Source organism: Hylobates moloch, unplaced genomic scaffold (genome assembly GCF_009828535.3).
Source record: "Hylobates moloch isolate HMO894 unplaced genomic scaffold, HMol_V3 SCAFFOLD_1, whole genome shotgun sequence".
NCBI classification, from domain to species: domain Eukaryota; kingdom Metazoa; phylum Chordata; class Mammalia; order Primates; family Hylobatidae; genus Hylobates; species Hylobates moloch.
The window spans coordinates 104,766,330-104,788,252 of NW_026652276.1; the positions used below are offsets into that span (position 1 = coordinate 104,766,330).

Here is a 21,923-nt window from a genome sequence, read left to right on the forward strand (position 1 = left end):
TTAATTTACATTCTCAAAAAAGACTGGTGAGGGGAAATGGAAATGCCTCATGGACAAGAAGGCAAATTTAGGTCATGAGTAGAGATCTCAATCAAATGGGCTAAAATACAGTTTATTTATATCTGCTAACTCCCAACTGCTAGCATCTGACCACAGCATAACAAGCTTGGAATCGGGGAACCTGGGCTGTAGTCCACTTTCTGCCCCTTATAGCACCATGACCTTGGAAAAGGTATTTGACCTCTCTGAGTTTGATTATCCCCACCACTGAAATAAGGATCATCTGCTAAACTCACAAGGCTGGGGAAAGGGTGAAGGGTGGTGTCTTCATGGAAACAATATGTGTAGATGTCTTTTTTGGACTCCAGAAACCATAAATGATGCAACCTTATTTATTAACCATTAATGTGAACAGGGCCAACCATTTCTATGTTATTAACACTGCTTCTTCCCTAATGATTCAATTCAGATAAACTTTACAAAGCACTTCACACCAAGAGCTGAGGATCACGGCCACTTGGTTCTTACAGACACAGTGCCTGCAAGCCAAAATTGGTAGAACCAATAGTTCTACTCTTAAAGCAGGACCCCTCTAGCCTCCCATTATCTAGATGAAAATGAGCTTACTAATTTAGAAACACAAGTGAGTGTATTCTAGGCTAACCAAATTAATTCTTCTCTAATTATTGAGAACATTAAATGTCACAAGCTGATCTCAAAATGTTAATAAAATAAGCTAAATTGTTTTGAAAGGAAGGAAATATGATAATGTGGTAGAAACGGGGAAAAAACAAGACAGAATTGAAATATTATGTTAATCAAGTACTAACTCTGGTTTGAATGGGTAAATGCAGGAGAAGACCTTTCTTCCTTCTTTTTTTATTTATTTATCTTTTTTCAAAATTATACTTTAAGTTCTAGGGTACATGTGCACAACGTGCAGGTTTGTTACATATGTATACATGTGCCATGAGGAACAAATCTTAATGGGGTTTAAAAATCTTTTCTTGGCCAGGCGTGGCGGCTCATGCCTGTAATCCCAGCACTTTGGGAGGCTGAGGTGGGTGGATCACCTGAGGTTGGGAGTTCTAGACCAGCCTGACCAACATGGAGAAACCCCATCTCTACTAAAAATACAAAATTAGCTGGGCGTGCTGGCAGATGCCTGTAATCCCAGCTACTAGGGAGGCTGAGGCAGGAGAATCACTTGAACCTGGGAGATGGAGGTTGCAGTGAGCCAAGATTGTGCCATTGTACTCCAGCCTGGGCAACAAGAGCAAAACTCTGTCTCAAAAAAAAAAAAAAAAAAAAAAACTTTTCTTGGAGTCCCAGTTTGTATGACATATCGCATCACCCCCACTCCCAGAATTCAGACCAAATTGGATGAAAAGTAGGGTTTACAAGTTAAAGTATTTTTTATAAAGTTGATCAATGAAGTCCTTTGACATTTGTGTTTCCTTGAGGCAAAAGTGGCTTGATCATCTTCTGTGAGTTCTTGTAGTTTCCAGTTCCTTTTCTTGGTCTGGAATGAGTTCAACCTTTTAAAATTGAAAACGTCATACATCAGGAGTTTACATGAGAAGAAAACTAGCCCTTTTTTTTGTTTGTTTGGTTTGGTTTTTTTTTGAGACGGAGTTTCACTCTTGTGAGTTCATGCTGGAGTGCAATGGCACGATCTCGGCTCACTGCAACCTCTGCCTTCGGGTTCAAGTGATTCCTCCTGCCTCAGCCTCCACAGTAGCTGGGATTACAGGCATCTGCCACCACACCTGGCTAGTTTTGTATTTTTAGTAGAGAACGTGGTTTCTCCATACTGATCAGGCTGGTCTCGAACTCCCAACCTCAGGTGATCTGTCCACCTTGACCTCTCAAACTGCTAGGATTACAGGCGTGAGCCACCGTGCCTGGCCAATTTTGTATTTTTAGTAGAGATAGGGTTTCACTGTATTGGCCAGGCTGGTCTTGAACTCCTGACCTCAGGTGATCCTCCTGCTTTGGCCGCCCAAAGTGCTAGCATTTCAGGTGTGAGCCACCGTGCCTGGCCTGTGTATACATTTGTGAATTGACTTGTTGATATCTGGAACAAATCCTGCTAAGATTCTGATTGGGATTGCGTTACATCTATAGGTCAGTTTTGGGGGAGAATTGACATCTTGACAATATTAATAATTTAAGATCAGACGGGCACGGAGGCTCATGCCTATAATCCCAGCACTTTGGGAGGCCGAGGTGGGTGGATCATGAGGTCAAGAAATCGAGACCATCCTGGCCAACATGGTGAAACCCCGTCTCTACTAAAAATACAAAAAATTAGCCAGGTGTGGTGACGGGGGTGCCTGTAGTCCCAGATACTCGGGAGGCTGAGGCAGGAGAATCACTTGAACCTGGGAGATGGAGCTTGCAGTGAGCTCCACTGCACTCCAGCCTGGCGACACAGTGAGACTGTCTCAAAAAAAAAAAATTTAATAATAATAATAATTTAACATCAGTCAAAGGTTAAAAAAAAACAACCCACCAATACTGAACCTTCTAGTCCATGAAAACAGTGTAGCACACAGGTTCTGCACAAATTTTTTTAGATTTATACCTATTTCATAATTTTGCATTATGAAATAGGTATAAATGATGCTCATTTCCAGTTGTTGATTGCTGATATAGAAGTACAGCTGACTTTATATTGATTTTATGCCCTCCAGCCTTGATAAATCCACTTACTAGTTCTAGCAACTTTTTTAGTATTCTTTAGGATTTTCTATGCGACAGTCATGGTGTTTGCAAACAGAGTTTTACTTCTTTCTCATCTGTATGCCTTTTCCTTCGTTTTCTTATTTCATTGCCCTGGCTGGGGCCTCCAGGACGATGTTGAGTAGGAGTGGTGAGATCAGACATCCTCATCTTGTTCCTGATATTAAGGGAAAACAGTCAGTCCTTCACCATTAAGTATGATGCTAGTTTAGGTTTTCCATGGATGTCTTTTACCGGATATAGGAAGTTCAAATTGCTGAGATTAGATGTTGAATGTTGTCACTTGCTTTTTCTATATCTATAAAGCTAAAAAGATTTGTATCCTTTTGGCTGTATCTTTTTATTTTTGTTTTTAGTAGTTACTGTAGGGATCCCTACTAGGTTACTAGTAAGGGTTAATAATATGCATGCTTGACCATTTATAGTCCAGAGTTAATATTTTACCAGTTAGCGTATATAAGTCTGTTTACCTTCTTTTTGTGTTATGGTTGTATTTATAACATATAATCTACATACATTGAAACATATAATCTACATACTATTAGTAGTGTTTTTACATTTACTTTCTATATTCTTACATATTTTAAAGAACTTAAGAGAACAAAAATAGTCTTTTATGTCTACCCAAGATGTCATCATTTCTTTTGCTCTCTATTCCTGAAGTGCCCTGCGTCCTTTTTTTTTTTTTTTTTTTGAGACAGAGTCTCGCTGTCGCCCAGGCTGGAGTGCAATGGCACAATCTCGGCTCACTGCCAGCTCCGCCCCCCGGGGTTCACGCCATTCTCTTGCCTCAGCCTCCCGAGTAGCTGGGACTACAGGCGCCCACCACCTCGCCCGGCTAATTTTTTGCATTTTTAGTAGAGACGGGGTTTCACTGTGTTAGCCAGGAAGGTCTCGATCTCCTGACCTCGTGATCCGCCCGCCTCGGCCTCCCAAAGTGCTGGGATTACAGGTGTGAGCCACCGCGCTCAGCCCCTGTGTCCTTTTTATCATTTACTTCACCAGGAAGAACTTCCTTTGGCACTTTTCTGAGAACAGGTCTTTTGGCTACAAATTCTCTTATTTTCATTTAGCTGAGAATGTCATTATTTCCTTTCATTCCTGAAGGATAATTTCACTGGGTTGATTGATCTTTTCCTTCAGAACTTTTAAGATGTCATTTCAGTGACTTCTGGCTGTCACAGTTTTTTATTAGAAATCTGTGATCAGGCTGGATGCAGTGGCTCACGCCTGTAATCTCAGCACTTTGGGAGGCTGAGGCAGGAAGATCACTTGAGGCCAGGAGTTTGAGACCAGCTTGGGCATCATTGTGAGACTCCATCTCTGTATTTTGAAAAATAATTAATTAAAAAAAATTTTTAATCTGCTATCACCCTTACCCTAATGTGTCATTTTCCTCTGGCTGCTTCTAAGATTTTTTTTATACCCTCTCTACTCCTACTGCTTCACTTCACTAGCCTAAAAAAATTTTTTTAGGCTGGGCGCAGTGGCTCATGCCTGTAATCCCAGCACTTTGGGAGGCCGAGGCCGGCGGATCACAAGGTCAGGAGATCAAGACCATCCTGGCTAACACAGTGAAACCTCGTCTCTACTAAAAACATACAAAAAAAAAAAAAAAGGCCAGGCACGGTGGCTCACGCTTGCTATCCCAGCACTTTGGGAGGCCGAGGCGGGCGGATCACGAGGTCAGGAGATCGAGACCACGGTGAAACCCCGTCTCTACTAAAAATACAAAAAATTAGCTGGGCGTGGTGGCGGGCGCCTGTAGTCCCAGCTGCTCGGAGAGGCTGAGGCAGGAGAATGGCGTGAACCCGGGAGGCGGAGCTTGCGGTAAGCCGAGATTGCGCCACTGCACTCTAGCCTGGGCGACAGAGTGAGACTCCGTCTCAAGAAAAAAAAAAAAATCAGCCGGGCATGGCGGCGGGCTCCTGTAGTCCCAGCTACTCGGGAAGCTGAGATAGGAGAATGGCATGAACCCGGGAGGCAGAGCTTGCAGTGAGCCAAGATGCACCACTGCACTCCAGCCTGGGTGACAGAGCGAGACTCCATCTCAAAAAAAAAAAATTTTTTTTTAATAAATTTAAAAAAAGATTATCAAGTCTTTGGTCTTCAATAATTTGATAATAGTATGTTTCAGCTTTTTTTCCCCCAGTTTATTTTTGCTGAGCTTCTTGATTATGTAAATTTATGTTTCTTACTACATTTGTGAAGTTTTCAACTATTTTTGAAATATTTTTTCTGTCCCAATCTCTTTCTCCTCCTTTTCTTCAACTCCCAAAAACACAACTGGTAAACCTCTGATACTGCTGTACAGGTCTTTGAGGCTCTGTTCTTTTTAAAAAATTTTGTAGTTCAAATGGAATAATTTCTTTTTTTTTCCCTGTCTCTTTTTTTAGTAGAGACAAGGTTTCACTCTGTTACCCAAGCTGAAGTGTGGTGGAGCCCTCAGGCTCACTGCAGCCTCAAAGTCTAATGGGATAATTTCTGTTGATCTGTTTGTACGCACAGATTGTTCTGGCATCTTCCGTTATCAAGCCTACCAGTGAATTTTTCATTTCAGGTATTTTTCAGTTCTAAAGTTTCCATTTGATTATTTTTTGTAACTTCTTTTCTTTCCTGAGAACTTGTATTGTTCCATTCATTTCAGGAATGTTTACTTTTCTGCCCAGCTATTATAATAGTTAGAATCTTGATAATTTTAACATGTCATCATGGGCTTGGCGTCTGTTGATTATCTTTTCCCTGGAGAATGAGTCATATTTTCGTGGTCGAGGTAATTGTAGATTGTATCATGAGCATTTGAGTATTATATTGTTAAGACTCTGGGTCCTGTTAAAAGCTTCTGGTTTGTGTTTTAGGAGGCTGTCAATCCAATTAGGTTCAGACTTCAAGTCGGTCTTGCCTTCCGGGGCAAGGATTTCGGTGTCATTTGATTTTGAAACCCACTCTGGGTCTTTGCATATGGGACTGGACTGGTGGTGGAACTCGCTCCCTTCTCACTGGGGGTCTTTGCTGCGCTGGGTCTGTTCCATGCTTGCTGTTTTGGTGCTGTTCTGCACATAAATAGCTCAGGTGAATCTAGAATTTGTGTTGATTGATATTCAAATTTGGAGGAGTCCCCTTCTCTAGCTCTCTGGAATTTCCCTGCTCCTACTCTCTGGCCCGCATGATACCCCTTTTTGGGTCCTCTAGCCACAAGTTCCGAGTTTCTCTCAAAGGTTTACCTGCCCACCTGTGTATGGTTGTTACTAGAGCTGTCCTTGGAGCAGAGCAGGGAAAGTAGAAAAGGAAAAAATGACTCTTGGGCACTCTGGACAGCAAGGGCTCCCTTCTGGGCTACGCCTGCTGCTAGCCCCCACCTGGGGAGGCTGCCCTTGAGTTGTGAACTCCTCCTCGGTCTCCAGCCTTTCTCAGTCCCCTGGCCAGAAAGATTGGATTTCTCCTGGAGTTGGAGCTGCCTGTGGGACCACCAGAGCTGCACCAGGATTGAGGCCCTGAGAGAAAAGGGGAAAAAGCCCCAAGAAACTCACATCCATCCTCCACCCCAAATGGTTCTCAGGTTTTGTTTCCCTCCCAGACCACCTGCTTTTGTTTGCTTTTCAGAGTCCTCGGGTATTTTTTTGTTTTTTTTGTCTGGAGATTTCTTCTTTTCTTTCTTTTTTTTTTGAAACGGAGTCTTGCTCTTATTACCCAGGCTGGATGGAGTGCAGTGGCACAGTCTCGGCTCACTGCAACTGCTGCTTCCTGGGTTCAAGCAATTCTCCTGTCTTGGCCTCCTGAGTAGCTGGGGTTACAGGTGCATGCCACCACCACTAATTTTTGTATTTTTAGTAGAGACAGGGTTTCTCCACGTTGGCCAGGCTGGTCTGGAACTCCTGAACTCAGGTGATCCGCTGCCTCCCAAAGTGCTGGGATTACAGGCATTAGTCACTGCGCCCAGCTGTCTTGAAATTTTTCATTGTAATCTGTGGAGAGAGAAAGGCTTTCGTGGGCTTTCTCCATCTTGCCCTATAGCAGAAGTGCTAACAGTTGATTTTTAAGGCCTCTTTTCAGTTCTTTGTCTGGGCTAATGTATTGCTTCCTAAGCCCAACATCTTTTCCACTATAAATATGGACAAATACTGTTCCGAAAACCTACAAATATATAGGCATTGTCTTGCAAGCTGATTTCATGATTGGCCATGATCTATATAAATTTAAAGGAGACTGTAGTATTCAAGAAGGATTAATTTTAACTCCCTTTTTTCCACTAGTGATCCTAAAATCAAGGATTTTTAAAAATCTTTTTAAAAGGCTTTCTAAACCTTTTAACCTCAACCCTTTGATTAATTGCTTGTTTCCATGACTCTGCCAAGAGCTAACGCTTCAGGCGGCATTGTTGTCCAACAGCCAGTAGAGGGAGCGGCAGGCTTCACTGTGGCTGGAGGCCTGGCTCCTCTGGGAACTTGCAGCTCTTGTTATATTTGTGAGCATAACACATCCAGTTATACTCTTGTAGTTATTTTTAAATGTACAATTAAATTATTGTTGACCGTAGTCACCCTGTTGGACTATCAAATACTAGATCTTATTCATTCTTTCTGTTTTTTCATAGTCATTAACCATGTGCACTTCCCCCATCTCACCCACCCCACTGCCCGTCCCCGCCTCTGGTCTGCTACTCTCTGGTCGTTCTCCTCTCTCTGTCTCCAGAAAGCATGGACTTCTTGGTTACAGCCTGTAGTGGTAGCTGAGATTGTGAGGCCTGGGTGAGGACGTCAGTAGGAGGGTCAGAGGATGCAAGTCAGCACCATGAGAGTGCCAGAGCCTCGCTGGAGAAGAGAAAATCAGAAGGAGATGAAGAAGGGAGAGTCGGAAAGATCAGAAAAGAATTGAGAAAGAAGGTGTCATGGAAGCCCTGAGGGCGGGCAGTTTTAAGGAGGGAATGATCAGCAGTGTCAGATGTCACCAACAGGATGGAGTAAGACTGAAGAGCAGCCACTGGATTTGTCCATGTGGAGGCACCAGGCCCTTGAAGCAAGAACGCTTTTGGTGATCACTTGGGCAAGAGCTAGGGTGCAGGGAGTTGAGAAGCAAGGGGAGAAAGTAGACACAATGAAAGTGGCTTGGTTCTGAAGCCAGCGGGGAATGTTTGTGCGCTGACCCCCTTAATTCCCCCACCACCCCAGACTGGAGTGTGGACTGCGTGGGGGCTTGTTGTGACCACAGCAGTGCTCAGCTCCTTGGGTGTAGGACAGGGAACTTGCTTGGTGGTTTGACCTTGAGTTGGAGTTTTTCAGGGAGCGGTTGTGAATGTCGTTGCTGATCTTACTTCTGGTCGTCTCGTTACCGATCCTCTGTAGCTTTTAGTCCTTGCGATCCCTCTTCTCCCTCTTCACGTGGAGACCTCTCAGACAGGAACTGAGAAAACTACCCAGAATGAACTCATCTCCCTTCCAGTCCTTTCCGATTGGCTGCTGTTTTTCCTTCATCATGGTCTTGGTGGAACATGAGCCCCTTTGCTCGAGATTTGGGCAGCAGTTTCTGAGGGTCTTTACTTTTCCCTCCTGGAATTCCAGCCTCTCCACATGTTTGTCTCCCCAGCCGGTGGCCATTCTCCACTCTCCTTCCAGACCCTCCCTCCTTCGGCTGGAGTTGCTTTTTTACTTCTGTGTTATCAAGAGGTTCGTTTCTCCATAATCATTCCTCAGTCCCCAGAGTCCAGTTGTCAGCACAGCTGTCATTCCACTGAACTGCACAGGCCACCAATGACCTCTTGGTTGGCAAATCCAGTGACTTCTATATTGACACAGTCAACCTATTTTTCTCGCTCTGTCACAGAGTGCAGTGGTGTGATCATAGCTCACTGAAGCCTCAGACTCCTGGGCTCAAGCAATCCTGCCTCAGCCTCCTGAGTGGCTAGGACTACAGGTGTATGCCACCATGCTTGGCTAATTGTTTTATTTTTATTTTTTGTAGAGACAGAGTCTCACTTTGTTGCCCAGGCTGTTTTTGAACTCATAGCCTCAGTGATCCTCCTACTTTAGCCTCCCAAAATGTTGGGATTACAGATGTGAGCCACCGTGCCTGGCTTCTCCTGGCCCCTTAAATGGAGGCACTTTATGGTGTTCTGTTCTGGTCTTCTCTCACTCCACAGTTGGTCTCTGGACCCATAATATCCACTCCATGGTTCCATGTAACTCCTTGCAAATAAATCTAGTGCTGGTTTTTTTCCTTTAGTTTTAGACCAAACTAGACACACTTTTTGACAGAAGCCTCTTCAGAGTTATAAAGTACTACAAACTCAAATTTCATGTTAAATAATGTATTTTTTTCTAAACAGCCTAACCTTGACTCTATCTGTTCCCTCACTCCTCCTCCCCGACCCTACCCAATCTAGGCAGTTGTCAAGTCCTGTTGACTTTACCTAAGGGTGACGGGAAGCGTTTCACGTATTTAGACACTTACTGGCATGCCTGCTGCTGCTGGCCAACTTCATAACCTCACTCTTACTCACCCAGGGGGGTGTTACAGTGCGTTCCTCGCTGTCTGCCTCCATTTTCTTGGGTCTTCCAGAATCGCTGCCAGCACCAGCCAGAGCAGGCCCCTCTTCCTTGGTTGTTCTCCTGTATTGACCAAGTCACACTCAGCCTCTTGACATTCAGAGCCCTTTTCGATCTTGTCCCAAATGACTCTTTCACCCCATGTCCCACCGCTCTCTAGCTGTTTCCTAAAACTCCGGGAGCTTTCTTTCCTCTGGGCATGTCCTTGTATTGTTCCCGCCCTGGCTGTCTGTCCCTTCCATCCCTTTTGCATTGAAAAGCCATCAGGGTCTAGTGCAAGGGTCATCTCTGTGGAGTCTCCCTTCTTGAGTCTAGAGTAAACATTTGGGGGATTACAAGCAGTAGAAATTGACTAGAACTGCCTTAATAATGACTGCCATTTATGGAGAAACTATTGTGGGACAGATGACATTATGACACTTTCCACCTGTTATCACATGTACACTAGAAGCAGATGGCCAAGAACAGGAGCTTCTCTGCCATTTACTAGCTTTGCAACTATGGACAAGTTATTTAATATCTCAGTGTTAGTGAAATCTGAGGATTCGATGTACTTCCACATGGAAAGCAAGCAATAAATACTAGTGGCGGCCTCTGGAAAGATTTTCATCCCTCTTAATCCTCTCATAAGATAGTAAGTACTGTTATCATTCCTGTTTCACAGATGAGGAAACTGAGGCTCAGGAAGAGTGGGTAATTGTTCTCCTTCCCCGAACACATGGCTGCAGGAGTCGTGGCTTCTTCATGTTTTCACTCCAGAAGGTCTTTAACACAATAAATACTTACTGAGCTGATTGGAAAGATGGATCTGCAGCCCCAGGGTCAAATTGAGAGAGAAATGTAGAAGTTGTCACCTGCATAGGGGTGGTCACTGCAGTCGTTTGATCTCCTCTGAAGTTCTGTAGTCTTTCAGGGTCCACACGATTCAGCCAGCCTTTCAGCAATGAGCTGTGTCTTTCTTTGAGGCAGATGATCACTATATCTAACTATCACTCAGATCTTTTGTTGTGAAAATTTGCATGTATTTGTCTTCCTTCTCCAGCTGAGTTAAGTGCTTTCAGGGCAGAGGGACTGTACCTGTATTTCTGTGTATTAACTCCTGCCTCTTTTAGTCCCTGTTTTGTTTACTAAGATAATAGGTCAAATCTGGGAAATATTAAATCTTAATCTCAAAAAGGAATTCACCCATTTCTAAGAGATGACCACACAAGATGATTTTGTGTGTTTTAATTTTTAGAGATAGGGTGTGGCTCTGTACTCCAGGCTAAAGCAATCCTCCCGCCTCACCCCCTTGTCCTCTGCCTTCCGTAGCTGGGACTACAGGTAGCTGGGACTACAGGTAGCTGGGACTACAGGCGCAACCCACCGTGCCCAGCTAATTTATTTTTATTTTTTTGTAAGGTCTTTTAATGTTGCCCAGGCTGATCGAGAATGCCTGGCCTCAAGGGATCCTCCCAAAGTGCTGAGATTGCAGGCATGAGCCACCATACCTGGCCTAAGGTGATTTTGTTAGTTGGTACTTTCTATAATTTGGATGAAGATAGTATTATTTTCTTCACATTTTCCAGATAGAAATTACCGTCCTGGGCCGGGCGCGGTGGCTCATGCCTATAATCCTACCGCTTTGGGAGGTCGAGGCAGGTGGATCCCCTAAGGTCGAGAGTTTGAGACCAGCCAGGCCAGCATGATGAAACCCCCATCTCTACTAAAAAAATACCAAAAATTAACTGGATGTGGTTGCGACCATCTGTGATCACAGTTACTTGGGAGGCTGAGGCAAGAGAATCACTTGAACTCTGGAGGTGGAGGCTACAGTGAGCCAAGATTGTGCCACTGCACACCAGCCTGGGCAATAAGGGAAAACTCTGTTTCAAAAAAAAAGGAAAAAGAAAATGACCCTCCTGTTTTTAAAATGGCATATGCACTGCTGCTTTGTTTCCTACAATCACGCCTCTGATACCCATTCGTACCGTGGGCTGGGAGTCACTCACATGCACCCTCCTGTTCCTGTTCTCTCGATTTACAATTGAAGGAACTGAGGGCCACGCTCCAGTGGTTCTCCCATTTTTTAATCTCACAAATTATTCTCTGTGCAGCTCAGTCAGAACTCAGGACTTAGGGCTATGCGAGTTCTCAACGCTGTACTTTCCCTCCATAGAGCTGAGAAGCTCCAGCTGCTGAACCACCGGCCAGTAACTGCTGTGGAGATCCAGCTGGTGAGTGAAGGGCGCCTGCCCTGGGGAGGCTGCTGTGGGTCTGAGATGTAGAATGGCTCTGGTGGACAAGCCAGGAACTGCCGTTTTTTGTTTTTTTTTTTTTTCTTTTTTTTTTCTGAAGAGACTGCGCAACCACCCCATTTCTTAAGGAAAAGGAGACCTTGCCAGTTTGATCCTAGTTAGTGTGGACTTAGGGACCACGAAACACTGGAGGAGATTTCATTCCTCCCCTAGGGTTTTGGCTGATGACTTGGCGGCTCTCCACCTCCCCTGATGTCCAGGCCATTCTGGCCGTTGCTTCCCTGTAGGCGTTGTTGCCAACCAGATATTGCATAAAAACATGAAATTCAGCATGTCTCTGGTGAACCTTCTCTCTCCCCACGCCCACCCTTCACCCCACTCTTGCTTCCTCTCCTTCTGGGTGAGGGGAGCATGTGTGCGCTGTTCCATCGGCTCCCTTCCTTGCTCATCTCCTGGCCTGGCCTCTCACACCGGAAACCTGCAAGCCATTCTCTTCCTTTCATCTCATAGTCACGGAGTCCCCAAGTTCTGTTGCTTCTGTCTTCTGTTCTTGCTTCTCTCCCTCATGTACTGCGTTGATTTCTGCCATTATTTCTTCACGTGGCTCTTGTGGTTGTCTTCTCCCCATTCTCCCTGGCTACCCAAGTCCATCTCCCACATCACCGTCAGAGATCACAACTAAAACCATGAATGTGATCCCATTTCCCTGCATAAACCATTTATTTAGTGCAGCCTCATCACTTGTGAAGTCCGCTTTGTACTGAGAGCATAGGCTTTGGAATAGGAGGAGGCAGCCAGAGTAGAGGGGCCTGTGATGGGGTAAGGGGCCCGGGAAATGATCCAGGGAGATACCCGGGCCACCACTGGGCACGCTGTGGCCGCTGCCTTCTTATTACAGGGCAGAGAGCATCAGTACGTGACAAGTGTCAAGGAGGCCATCTAATTGCCAGTTTAAAAAAAAAAAAAAAAGAAACTTTAGAAAATTAACAAAATGAGAATAAAGCAGTTTCCAAAGTCAGTTTTAGAAATACTTAGGTCTTTGTCAAATTTCCTTTAGAAAAGTATGGAAGAAAATGGTCAAAAATACGATTTTTAGAGTTGCTAATGGAAAAACTTTTAAAAAGGCCATAGGGTATTTAATTTTTTACTAAAGTGTTCATTGTCTTCCTAGGGTTGTTTTTGCCCTTCAGAATGTACCCAAAATTAAATTAGAACAGTTCCTTCCATGAAGGGTGCCTTTCTCTGGGAACCCGCCTGTAGGCTAAATAGAAACCCCTTTCTCATGTGTCCTGATTATTTTCATGCCTTACTCTGTGTTGGAGTTTCAACTTAGAGCTTAGAGGAGAGAAGAAACAAACAGAACAGCAAGAAACGAATCCCTGTCCCTCTGGGTTAAAGATCACATGTCATGTCTCCTCCAGCTTTAATCAGCAACATATGTTACTCATGGCTTAATGACAGGCAGAGAGAAGAGATGAGGGTTAGTGTGACCTCAGCCAGAGCCTGTGGAAAGTGCTATCATTACTTGGGGGAAGATTCGCTGCTATTGAGAGTGCCTGTGGTGGGCCAGGTGCGGTGGCTCATACCTGTAATGCCAGCACTTTGGGAGGCCAAGGTGGGCAGATCACCTGAGGTCAGGAGTTCAAGACCAGCCTGGCTAAAGTGGTAAAACCCCATCTCTACTAAAAGTACAAAAACTAGCTGGGCATGGTGGCACACACTTGTAATCCCAGCTACTCGGGAGGCTGAGGCAGAATCACTTGAACCTGGGAGGCCAAGGTTGCAGTGAGCTGAGATCGCACCACTGTACTCCAGCCTGGGTGACAGAGTGAGATTCCATCTTGGAAAAAAAAAAAAAAAAGAGTGCATGGGGTGTGCCAGACACAGTCTCAGTCCTTGGTCCTGGTGCCTGTGATTGTCTGTCACTTTGAATGCCCTCCCCACAGTCTTGGAAGAGGACAGGTGTCCTCTCCATTTTAGCCCAGAGGGCTGGTGAGTGGCTGATTGGGACCTTCTGATTCAGAAGCTTTACTTTGCTCCTCCAAGCCAGGTATTTGTGCTTGATGAGAAGAAAGATGTGTGTGGCATCCCTTGAGATGGTTTCCTTCTCCTTTTTACAGAGTAGGTAGGCCTTGGTAGAAACTGCTATTTCTCAGCAGTTGGACCATTTTATAGCCAGATTCTTCCCACTCTGGAATTTGGCTACAAAAGGTAGCAAATTGTTTACCAAGGTTTGTAGCAGTATCTCTTCTCACCAGAGTGAATAAGAAATGAAAGCTTTGGCTGAACATGGTGGCTTGTGCCTGTAATCCCAGCACTTTGGGAGGCCAAGGTGGGAGGATTGCTTGAGGCCAGGAATTCAGAACCAGCCTGGGCAACATAGTAAGACCCCATCTCTACAAAAAATGAAAAAAATTAGCCAGGTATGGTGGTGCACACCTGTGGTCCCAGCTACTCAGGAGACTAAGGTGAGAGGATTGTTTGAGCCCAGAAGTTCAAGGCTGCAGTGAGCTATGATAGTGCCACTGTATTCCAGCCTGGGTGACCGAGCAAGACCCTGTCTTTAAAAAAAAAAAAAGCAAATGGCCGGGTGTGGTGGCTCACGCCTATAATCCCAGTACTTTAAGAGACTGAGGTGGGTGGATCACCTGAGGTCTGGAGTTTGTGACCAGCTTGGCCAACATGGCGAAACCCCATCTCTACTAAAAATACAAAAATTAGCTGGGCATGGTGGCATGCGCCTGTAATCCCAGCTACTTGGGAGGCTGAGGCAGGAGAATCGCTTGAACCTGGGAGGCGGAAGTTGTAGTGAGCAGAGTGTAGTGAGCGCTACTGCACTCCAGCCTGGGCGACAAGAGCGAAACTCCATCTTTAGAAAACAAAAAGAAATAAAAGGTTTCACTTACAGTGGAAAGCACAAAGGACTTGAGTGAGAAGTTCCCTATGTTAACCCTAGAGCCATTTTTTCTCCCTGGGTCCAGAAAACAGTCCCAGCGTCCGACATTTATTAGCATTCACTTGGAAGCCAGGTGTCTTTTGGAGGCTGAAGCCTCACCTCTTCAGTTACGCCTGGGCTGTGATTTGCTGTGGCCGTCTGATGACTGCCTGCTGACTCAGAGGCTCGGTGAGGAAATGAGGTGGCCACCCGGCTTAGGACTTGTTGTGCCCAGTTGTGTATGGATTTGGAATGATTTGTGAGCCCTCCGCCCTGAGGTTAGTGAATCCTGTGACCTCACAGGCCACTGCCCTGAACAGCACTACCATCTAGGCCTATTAGTAATTTCGTGATTATGAAGTCTTGACTCATACAGAGCGTTATTGCTTGTAAGACACTGTTACATATGTTCTGCTTTTGTCCTCGCTGTAAGCGTTACTTTCATTTTACGTTAGAGAAAGTTGAAATTTAGAAGGCCAGGTTCAGTGAACTGTTCTGGATCAAATATTTAATAGTATACATTGTTGCTAGCAGATCTTTGAATCATTTTGAGGAAAGTAGGACTTTAGGTTTGGCAACTTCAAGTTGCCATTTTTGGAGGTCGGCAACCCAGTTTGATACTCCTGGGATTGAGATAATAAAAGTTTATCATTTATGTTAACCCAGCTGCTGATACTTTGGATTTTTAAGTTTTATTTCCCCTTATGTTCTGAACTACCTGAAATGGTTGGTATCTGAGAACCTTGAGATGGTGCTTTGAACTTTACTTCTTTACTTGGACTGTTTCTCCTGTGTTGGAAAGAAAAGGTGAAGGGCCGGACATGGTGGTTCATGTCTATAATCCCAGCACTTTGAGAGAGTGATGTGAGAGGATCACTTGAGCCCAGGAGTTCAAGACCAGCCTGGGCAACCCCATCTCTACAAAAAATAATAAAAAATAATTAGCTGGACATGGTGGCACATAGCTATAGTCCCAGCTACTCGGGAGGCTGAGGCAGGAGGATTGCTTGAGCCCAGGAGTTTGAGACTGGAGTAAGTGATGATCGCGCCAGTATGCTCCAGCCTGGGTGACAGAGTAAGACCCACTCTCTTTGGGAAAGAAAGGTGGGGGTGAGGGATAATGTAGTCATTGTCATTTATCCTAGTGATCCAAGACGTGCTAGTAAGTTTTTTTATTTCTGAAAGTTTCTTTTTTGTTTATATTTCATTTAGTTTAATGCAGCTTAGGGTTTTTTCCTGTGACTGGGAACCTTAGGTTGCAAATAAAAGGTCTTGACTGTAATTAAGGAGGATTGGATGTTGATAAAAGCTTCGGCCATTAGTGAACTTAGCAAACTTCTTTTCTGCACATTATTTTCTCAAACGGAGATCATCTTTTCTCTGGGTTAAATAATCAAATCTTGGCTATTTCCCTCCTTTCCCTGCTTTATTCTTTGGGGGCAGTACATGTTAGATTACTGCTTTTTACAGACTGTAATTTTGTATGTCTGATTTTGTTTTTATTTTACTTATTTATTTTTTTTGAGATGGAGTCTCGCTCTGTCGCCCAGGCTGGAGTGCAGTGGCGCAATCTCGGCTCACTACAACCTCCACCTTCTGGGTTCACACCATTCTCCTGCCTCAGCCTCCCGAGTAGCTGGGACTACAGGCGCACGCTGCCACGCCCAGCTAATTTTTTGTATTTTTAGTAGAGATGGGGTTTCGCCGTGTTAGCCAGGATGGTCTCGATCTCCTGACCTTGTGATCTGCCCGCCTCGGCCTCCCAAAGTGCTGGGATTACAGGCGTGAACCACCGCACCCGGCCCCATGTCCGATTTTAAAAATGGGTTTTTGGCCGGGCTCGGTGGCTAACTCCTGTAATCCCAGCACTTTAGGAGGCCGAGGCTAGTGGATCGCCTGAGGTCAGGAGTTCGAGACCAGATTAACCAACATGGAGAAACCCTGTCTTTACGAAAAATACAAAATTATCTGGATGTGGTGGTGCATGCCTGTAATCCCAGCTACTAGGGAGCCAAGGTCATGCCATTGCACTCCGGCCTGGGCAACAAGAGTGAAACTCTGTCTCAAAAAAAAAAAAAAAAGGCAGGGGGATTTGAAGATTGTTTCTTTCTCAGAAGAGAAGTTATATTTTCCTGAGCCATAGAATCTTTAGAAAATGGTCATTTTATTTCACAGAGTCATAGGGAGTAGCCCCCATTGATTCACCCAGGATCTCCCCCATCCTGGGACACCAGGATTATTATCTAGTTGCAGAAACACTTTTGGGCTGAAGTGAGTGGAGAGACCAGGGTTTTGCCAAGAGTTCGTGGTGTGACCTTGGGCATGTCACATGACTTCCTGAACTGTGCTGTTGTCTGTAAAGGGAGGTGGTCAGACTGGGATCCTCTCCAGGATTGCAGGCCTGTCCTATTATCTTGTTTTATTTCAGTCTGCCAGGATTTCTTTCTGGAACTCCCTGTGGTCCCAGTTGCCGGATTTCAGAGATTGCTGTGGGGAATGCCATGGAATAGAACCTGGCCACCTTGAGCTGAGAAAGGTGTTTGTGATTGATGGTTGATGCTACCAAGCAAACAGGGTTAAGTAACTTGACTGCCTGCCTGCTGCTTTAAAAAGGCAGCTGACAGCCTAATTCTGTTTGGAATTAGAGGTGAAGCTAAGGAAACTGGCTCAGGCTGTGGGTATCATCTCTAGATTCAGATTTCTGGGACCACATCAGAAACCAGGTTTTACGTGGACCTTTGATGGGCAGTGTGGTGTGGAACGTGGAGGACTGTGGGTTTTAGACTGGGCAGTTCTGGCTGGGGATTCCAGTTCTACCTCTTAGCAGCATTGTTGGGAGGATGAAAGGAAATGCCGGATGGGAAGTGCAAGACGCAGCTCCAGGCACATGGTAGGCCTCCTTGCAGGGCTGTTGCTAGTGGGAGTGAGGATTAGAAGAAGGCTCCAAACCATTTGGCACATAGTGGGCATCATCAACTGTGTTGCTGATACAGTTCATTAAATTACAGATGTGTGCCTGGCACGGTGGCTCACGCCTGTAATCCTAGCACTTTGGGAGGCCAAGGTGAGTGGATCACAAGGTCAAGAGATTGAGACCATCCTGGCCAACATGGTGAAACCCCGTCTCTACTAAAAATACAAACAGTTAACTGGGCGTGGTGGCTCGCACCTGTAGTCCCAGCTATTTGGGAGGCTGAGGCAAGAGAATTGCTTGAACCCGAGAGGCGGAGGTTGCAGTGAGCTGAGATCATGCCACTGCACTCCAGCCTGGCGACAGAACGAGAATCCATCCCCCTCCCAAAAAAAAAAAAATTACAGGCCGGGCGCGGTGGCTCACGCTTGTAATCCCAGCACTTTGGGAGGCCGAGGCGGGCGGATCACGAGGTCAGGAGATCGAGACCAGGGTGAAACCCCGTCTCTACTAAAAATACAAAAAATTAGCCGGGCGTGGTGGCGGGCGCCTGTAGTCCCAGCTACTCGGAGAGGCTGAGGCAGGAGAATGGCGTGAACCCGGGAGGCGGAGCTTGCAAGGGGGCCAAAATTCCCCCACGGCCCCCACCCTGGGCGACCGAGCAAGACTCCGTCTCAAAAAAAAAAAAAAAAAAAAATTACAGATGTGCTCGTGAAATATAAAAGTACATAAAGTGCCATTTAACTTCTTCGAGATGCACATGCAACCTGTTCACTTCTGTGTGTGTGTGTGTGTGTGTTTACATAACTGTTAGCTTTTTCTTTTTTTTTTTTTTTTTTTTTTAAGTCAGAGTCTTGCTCTGTCACCCAGGCTGGAGTGCTTGGCTCGACCTCCTGGGCTCAAGTGATCCTCCCAACTCAGCCCCCCGAGTAGCTGGGACTATTGACGCACACCACCATGCCTGGTTGATTTTTTTTTTTTTTTTTAAGAGATAGGGTTCCTCTATGCTTCCCAGGCTGGGGGTTTTCCTTTTCTTTAAAGAAAAATGCTATCCTACAACTCGGTTTTTACTGACCCATTTTGATCAGTTGCATTGGCTCAGTCCAGGATGTGAGTTGGCTCCACCCTTCCATCTGTAAGATGGAGAGGACTCACAAGGACCCAGGCTGTGAGGTCTGTGTGCCAGGAGCCCGGGCTGAGACCGTGAGCACGGTGGGCAGGGCTGGCCAGGGCTGTAAGTTTCATTTGTAACTCTGGAGAATTTTCTTTCCTTCTGCAGATGGTGGAAGAGAGTGAAGAGCGGCTCACAGAGGAGCAGATTGAAGCTCTTCTCCACACCGTCACCAGCATTCTGCCCACAGAGCCAGAGGCTGAGCAGAAGAAGAATACCAACAGCGACGTGGCAATGGACGAAGAGGACCCAGCATAGAAGAGCACAGCTGGCCCCGGCGTTTCATGAAGTCAGAAGGCCGGGCAGCCGTTTCCTGGATGTTGAGAGGATTGTTTATTTGATTTTACCCTCTATCCCAGCAGGCCTGGCTTCATGTTTAGTTGGGTACATCACAAAAATAAGCTAAAAAGAAATATTTGTGCCTTGGGGAGAAGAAACATGGTGAAGACAGGCTGAGGTTGTCAGGGCAGAGAGCTGAAGGTGGGGACAGTGACTGCGGACCCCTCTGTGCTTGAAAGATTTCCTCCACGGCCTTTGCCCCACTTGTGGGGCGGTCTTTGCACACAGCGGGGAAAATGCTTGTGTCGCCTTTGTTGGGCCATGTCCTAATTAGTTTCATCTGCTTCCCTGGGAACTTACTAAGCAGGGGCTCAGAGCACTGTTGGGAGTCTGGTTAGAGCCCTCAGATAGTTACTCTAAGTTAAAATGAGCCACTGACCTTTGCTCACCTTAGAGGAATTTCCTCAAGAACAACAGAGATAAGAAAAGAACCGGCCTGGCCAATCCTTCAACAGCTCTAGAGCCCCTTTTCTCTGCTGGCAGGGGCTCTGTTTACCAGCTCACTATTTAGGCTAAATGTTAGGGACTAGATCACTGCAGTTGAAAACAGGCACTCCAGGCTTAGTGACAGTGGCAACAGAAACAGTGTTGGCTGTCTTCCTGACCACCCCACTTTCCTGCCCTGAGACAGCAGCCCAGGGCAGGTGCTTCATATTGAGACCAGGTGAGCCTGATTTGCACAACAGTCAAATTGTTTGTTCCTTTAAAAAGGACACAATGAGCCTGGTGTGGTGGCTCGTGCTTGTAATCCCAGCACTTTGGGAGGGCAAGGCGGGCGGATCACCTGAGGTCAGGAGTTTGAGACCAGCCTCACCAACATGGAAAAACCCCATCTCTACTAAAAAAATGCAAAATTAGCCGGGGGTGATGGCACATTCCTGTGATCCCAGCTACTCGGGAGGCTGAGGCAGGAGAATCGCTTGAACCCGGGAGGCGGAGGTTGCAGTGAGCCGAGATTGCACCATTGCACTCTAGCCTGGGCAACAAGAGCGAAACTTCATCTAAAAAAAAGAAAATATTAAGATGATTACCATATGAAAAGCTTTTTAATATTCAGGATTTGGAAAGTGTAGTTGACCCAGGCATGTGGTTGTTGCTTTAGGTCCTGCGAATATTGCTGAAAATCGGATTTTCCACATTCACTGTCTTCCCTGTTTTAGGGAAGAAAGTGATCATAGACATTCGATTTTCCAAATTGGTACTCTTTTATTTTCAATGCTAATCGGATTACTTCTCTTCCAACCCTCCTGCAAATCCATCCATCCGACTCCCCAGGCATCTTAACCTTACCATCTGAGCTTCAGCTGAAATCTGTTTACAGGCAACATTGAAAGTACCAGATTGGGGCCAGGTGTGGTAGCCCACACCTGTAATCCCAGCACTTTGGGAGGCGGAGGCGGGCAGATCATGAGGCCAGGAGTTCAAGACCAGTCTGGCCAACATGGTGAAACCCCATCTCTACTAAAGATATAAAAAACTAGCCGAGCGTGGTGGTGCATGCCTGTGATACCAGCTACTCAGGAGGCTGAGGCAGGGGAATCGCTTCAACCGGGGAGGCAGAGGTTGCAGTGAGCCAAGATCGCACATTGCACTCCAGCCTGGCTGACAGAGTGAGACTCCATCTCAAAAAAAAGAAAGTACCAGATTGTACTTTTAAATCTCTCTAGCGTATTGGGAATTTTAGTGGGAGCTGTTGATTTATTTCTCAGGGCATACGTGTGCCAATCTGTCTCATTGTTGTCTCTCTTTTTTTTTTTTTTTTTTGGAGACAGTCTCGCTCTGTCGCCCAGGAATACAGTGGTACGATCTCAGCTCACTGCAACCTCTGCCTCCCAGATTCAAGCAATTCTGGTGCCTCAGCCTCCTGAGTAGCTGGGACTACAGGCACGTACCACTATACCCTGCTAATATTTGTATTTTTAGTAGAGACAGGGTTTTGCCATATTGGCCAGGCTAGTCGTAATATCTCTTTTTAACACTGAATATGTTAGGTGGTTTTTCTTGATGGATTTAGGGTTAACCTAGTTAATAATAAATTGTTTCCAGGTAATTATCAAGTTTTGTCATTTATAAATCTGAAGAGTTAATATTGTCGTGGATGCACATAAAGTGAAATCTGACTGAGGCTAAAATGTGTGATTTTTTTTCTTAAAAGACTGACTATTTAGATCTACATTTTTTTTTCTTTTTTTTGAGACAGAGTCTCGCTCTGTCACCCAGGCTGGAGTGCAGTGGCGCCATCTAGGCTCACTGCAAGCTCCGCCTCCTGAGTTCGCGCCATTCTCCTTCCTCAGCCTCCCGAGTAGCTGGGACTACAGGCGCCCGCCACCACGCCCGGCTAATTTTTTGTATTTTTTAGTAGAGATGGGGTTTCACCGTGTTAGCCAGGATGGTCTTGATCTCCTGACCTCGTGATCCGCCCACCTTGGCCTCCCAAAGTGCTGGGATTACAGGCATGAGCCACCGTGCCCAGCCTAGAGCTACATTTTTAATTCGATTTCAAGAAAAGTTTAAGTTTCTATATTTGAGACCTGAATTTAACCTCAGTTTTTTGTTAAACCAGGTTCTGGAAGACTTAACTTTTTTTTTTTTTTTTTTTTTTTGAGACAGAGTCTCGCTCTGTTGCCCAGGCTGGAGTGCGGTGGCGCAACCTCGGCTCACTGCAAGCTCTGCCTCCCGGGTTCACGCCATTCTCCTCCGTCAGCCTCCCGCGTAGCTGGGACTACAGGCGCCTGCCACCGCGCCTGGCTAATTTTTTGTATTTTTAGTAGAGACGGGGTTTTCGTGTTAGCCAGGATGGTCTCGATCTCCTGACCTCGTGATCCACCCGTCTCGGCCTCCCAAAGTGCTGGGATTACAGGCATGAGCCACTGCGCCCGGCCTGGAAGACTTAACTTTATAAGAATGTATTCTGTGTAATTTTCCTATCACATTAATAATAAATATTTCAGAAATAAAAATTGGCCAGGCTCAGTGGCTCATGCCTGTAATCCCAGCACTTTGGGAGGCCGAGGAGGGTGGATCATGAGGTCAGGAATTCAAG

At 45.7% G+C, this 21,923-nt stretch overlaps 1 protein-coding gene across 8 annotated transcripts in view; it reads left to right on the plus strand.

Annotated features, from left to right (window-relative positions):
- The window catches only part of LOC116811862 (DNA-directed RNA polymerase III subunit RPC9), a 42,651-nt gene extending 21,647 nt beyond the window's left edge, over positions 1 to 21,004 (plus strand). For 5 of the 8 annotated variants that reach the window (XM_058444257.1, XM_032757276.2, XM_058444277.1 and 2 more), the window contains 2 exons: positions 11,446 to 11,503; positions 18,650 to 21,004. In XM_058444257.1, the coding sequence (XP_058300240.1) occupies positions 11,446 to 11,503; positions 18,650 to 18,799 (208 nt within the window). In that variant the 3' untranslated portion in view covers positions 18,800 to 21,004. The remainder of the gene's footprint in view (positions 1 to 11,445; positions 11,504 to 18,649) is intronic. The other 3 variants (XM_058444275.1, XM_058444265.1, XM_032757285.2) reach the window with 1 other exon arrangement.
- The last annotated feature ends 919 nt before the right edge of the window (positions 21,005 to 21,923 follow it).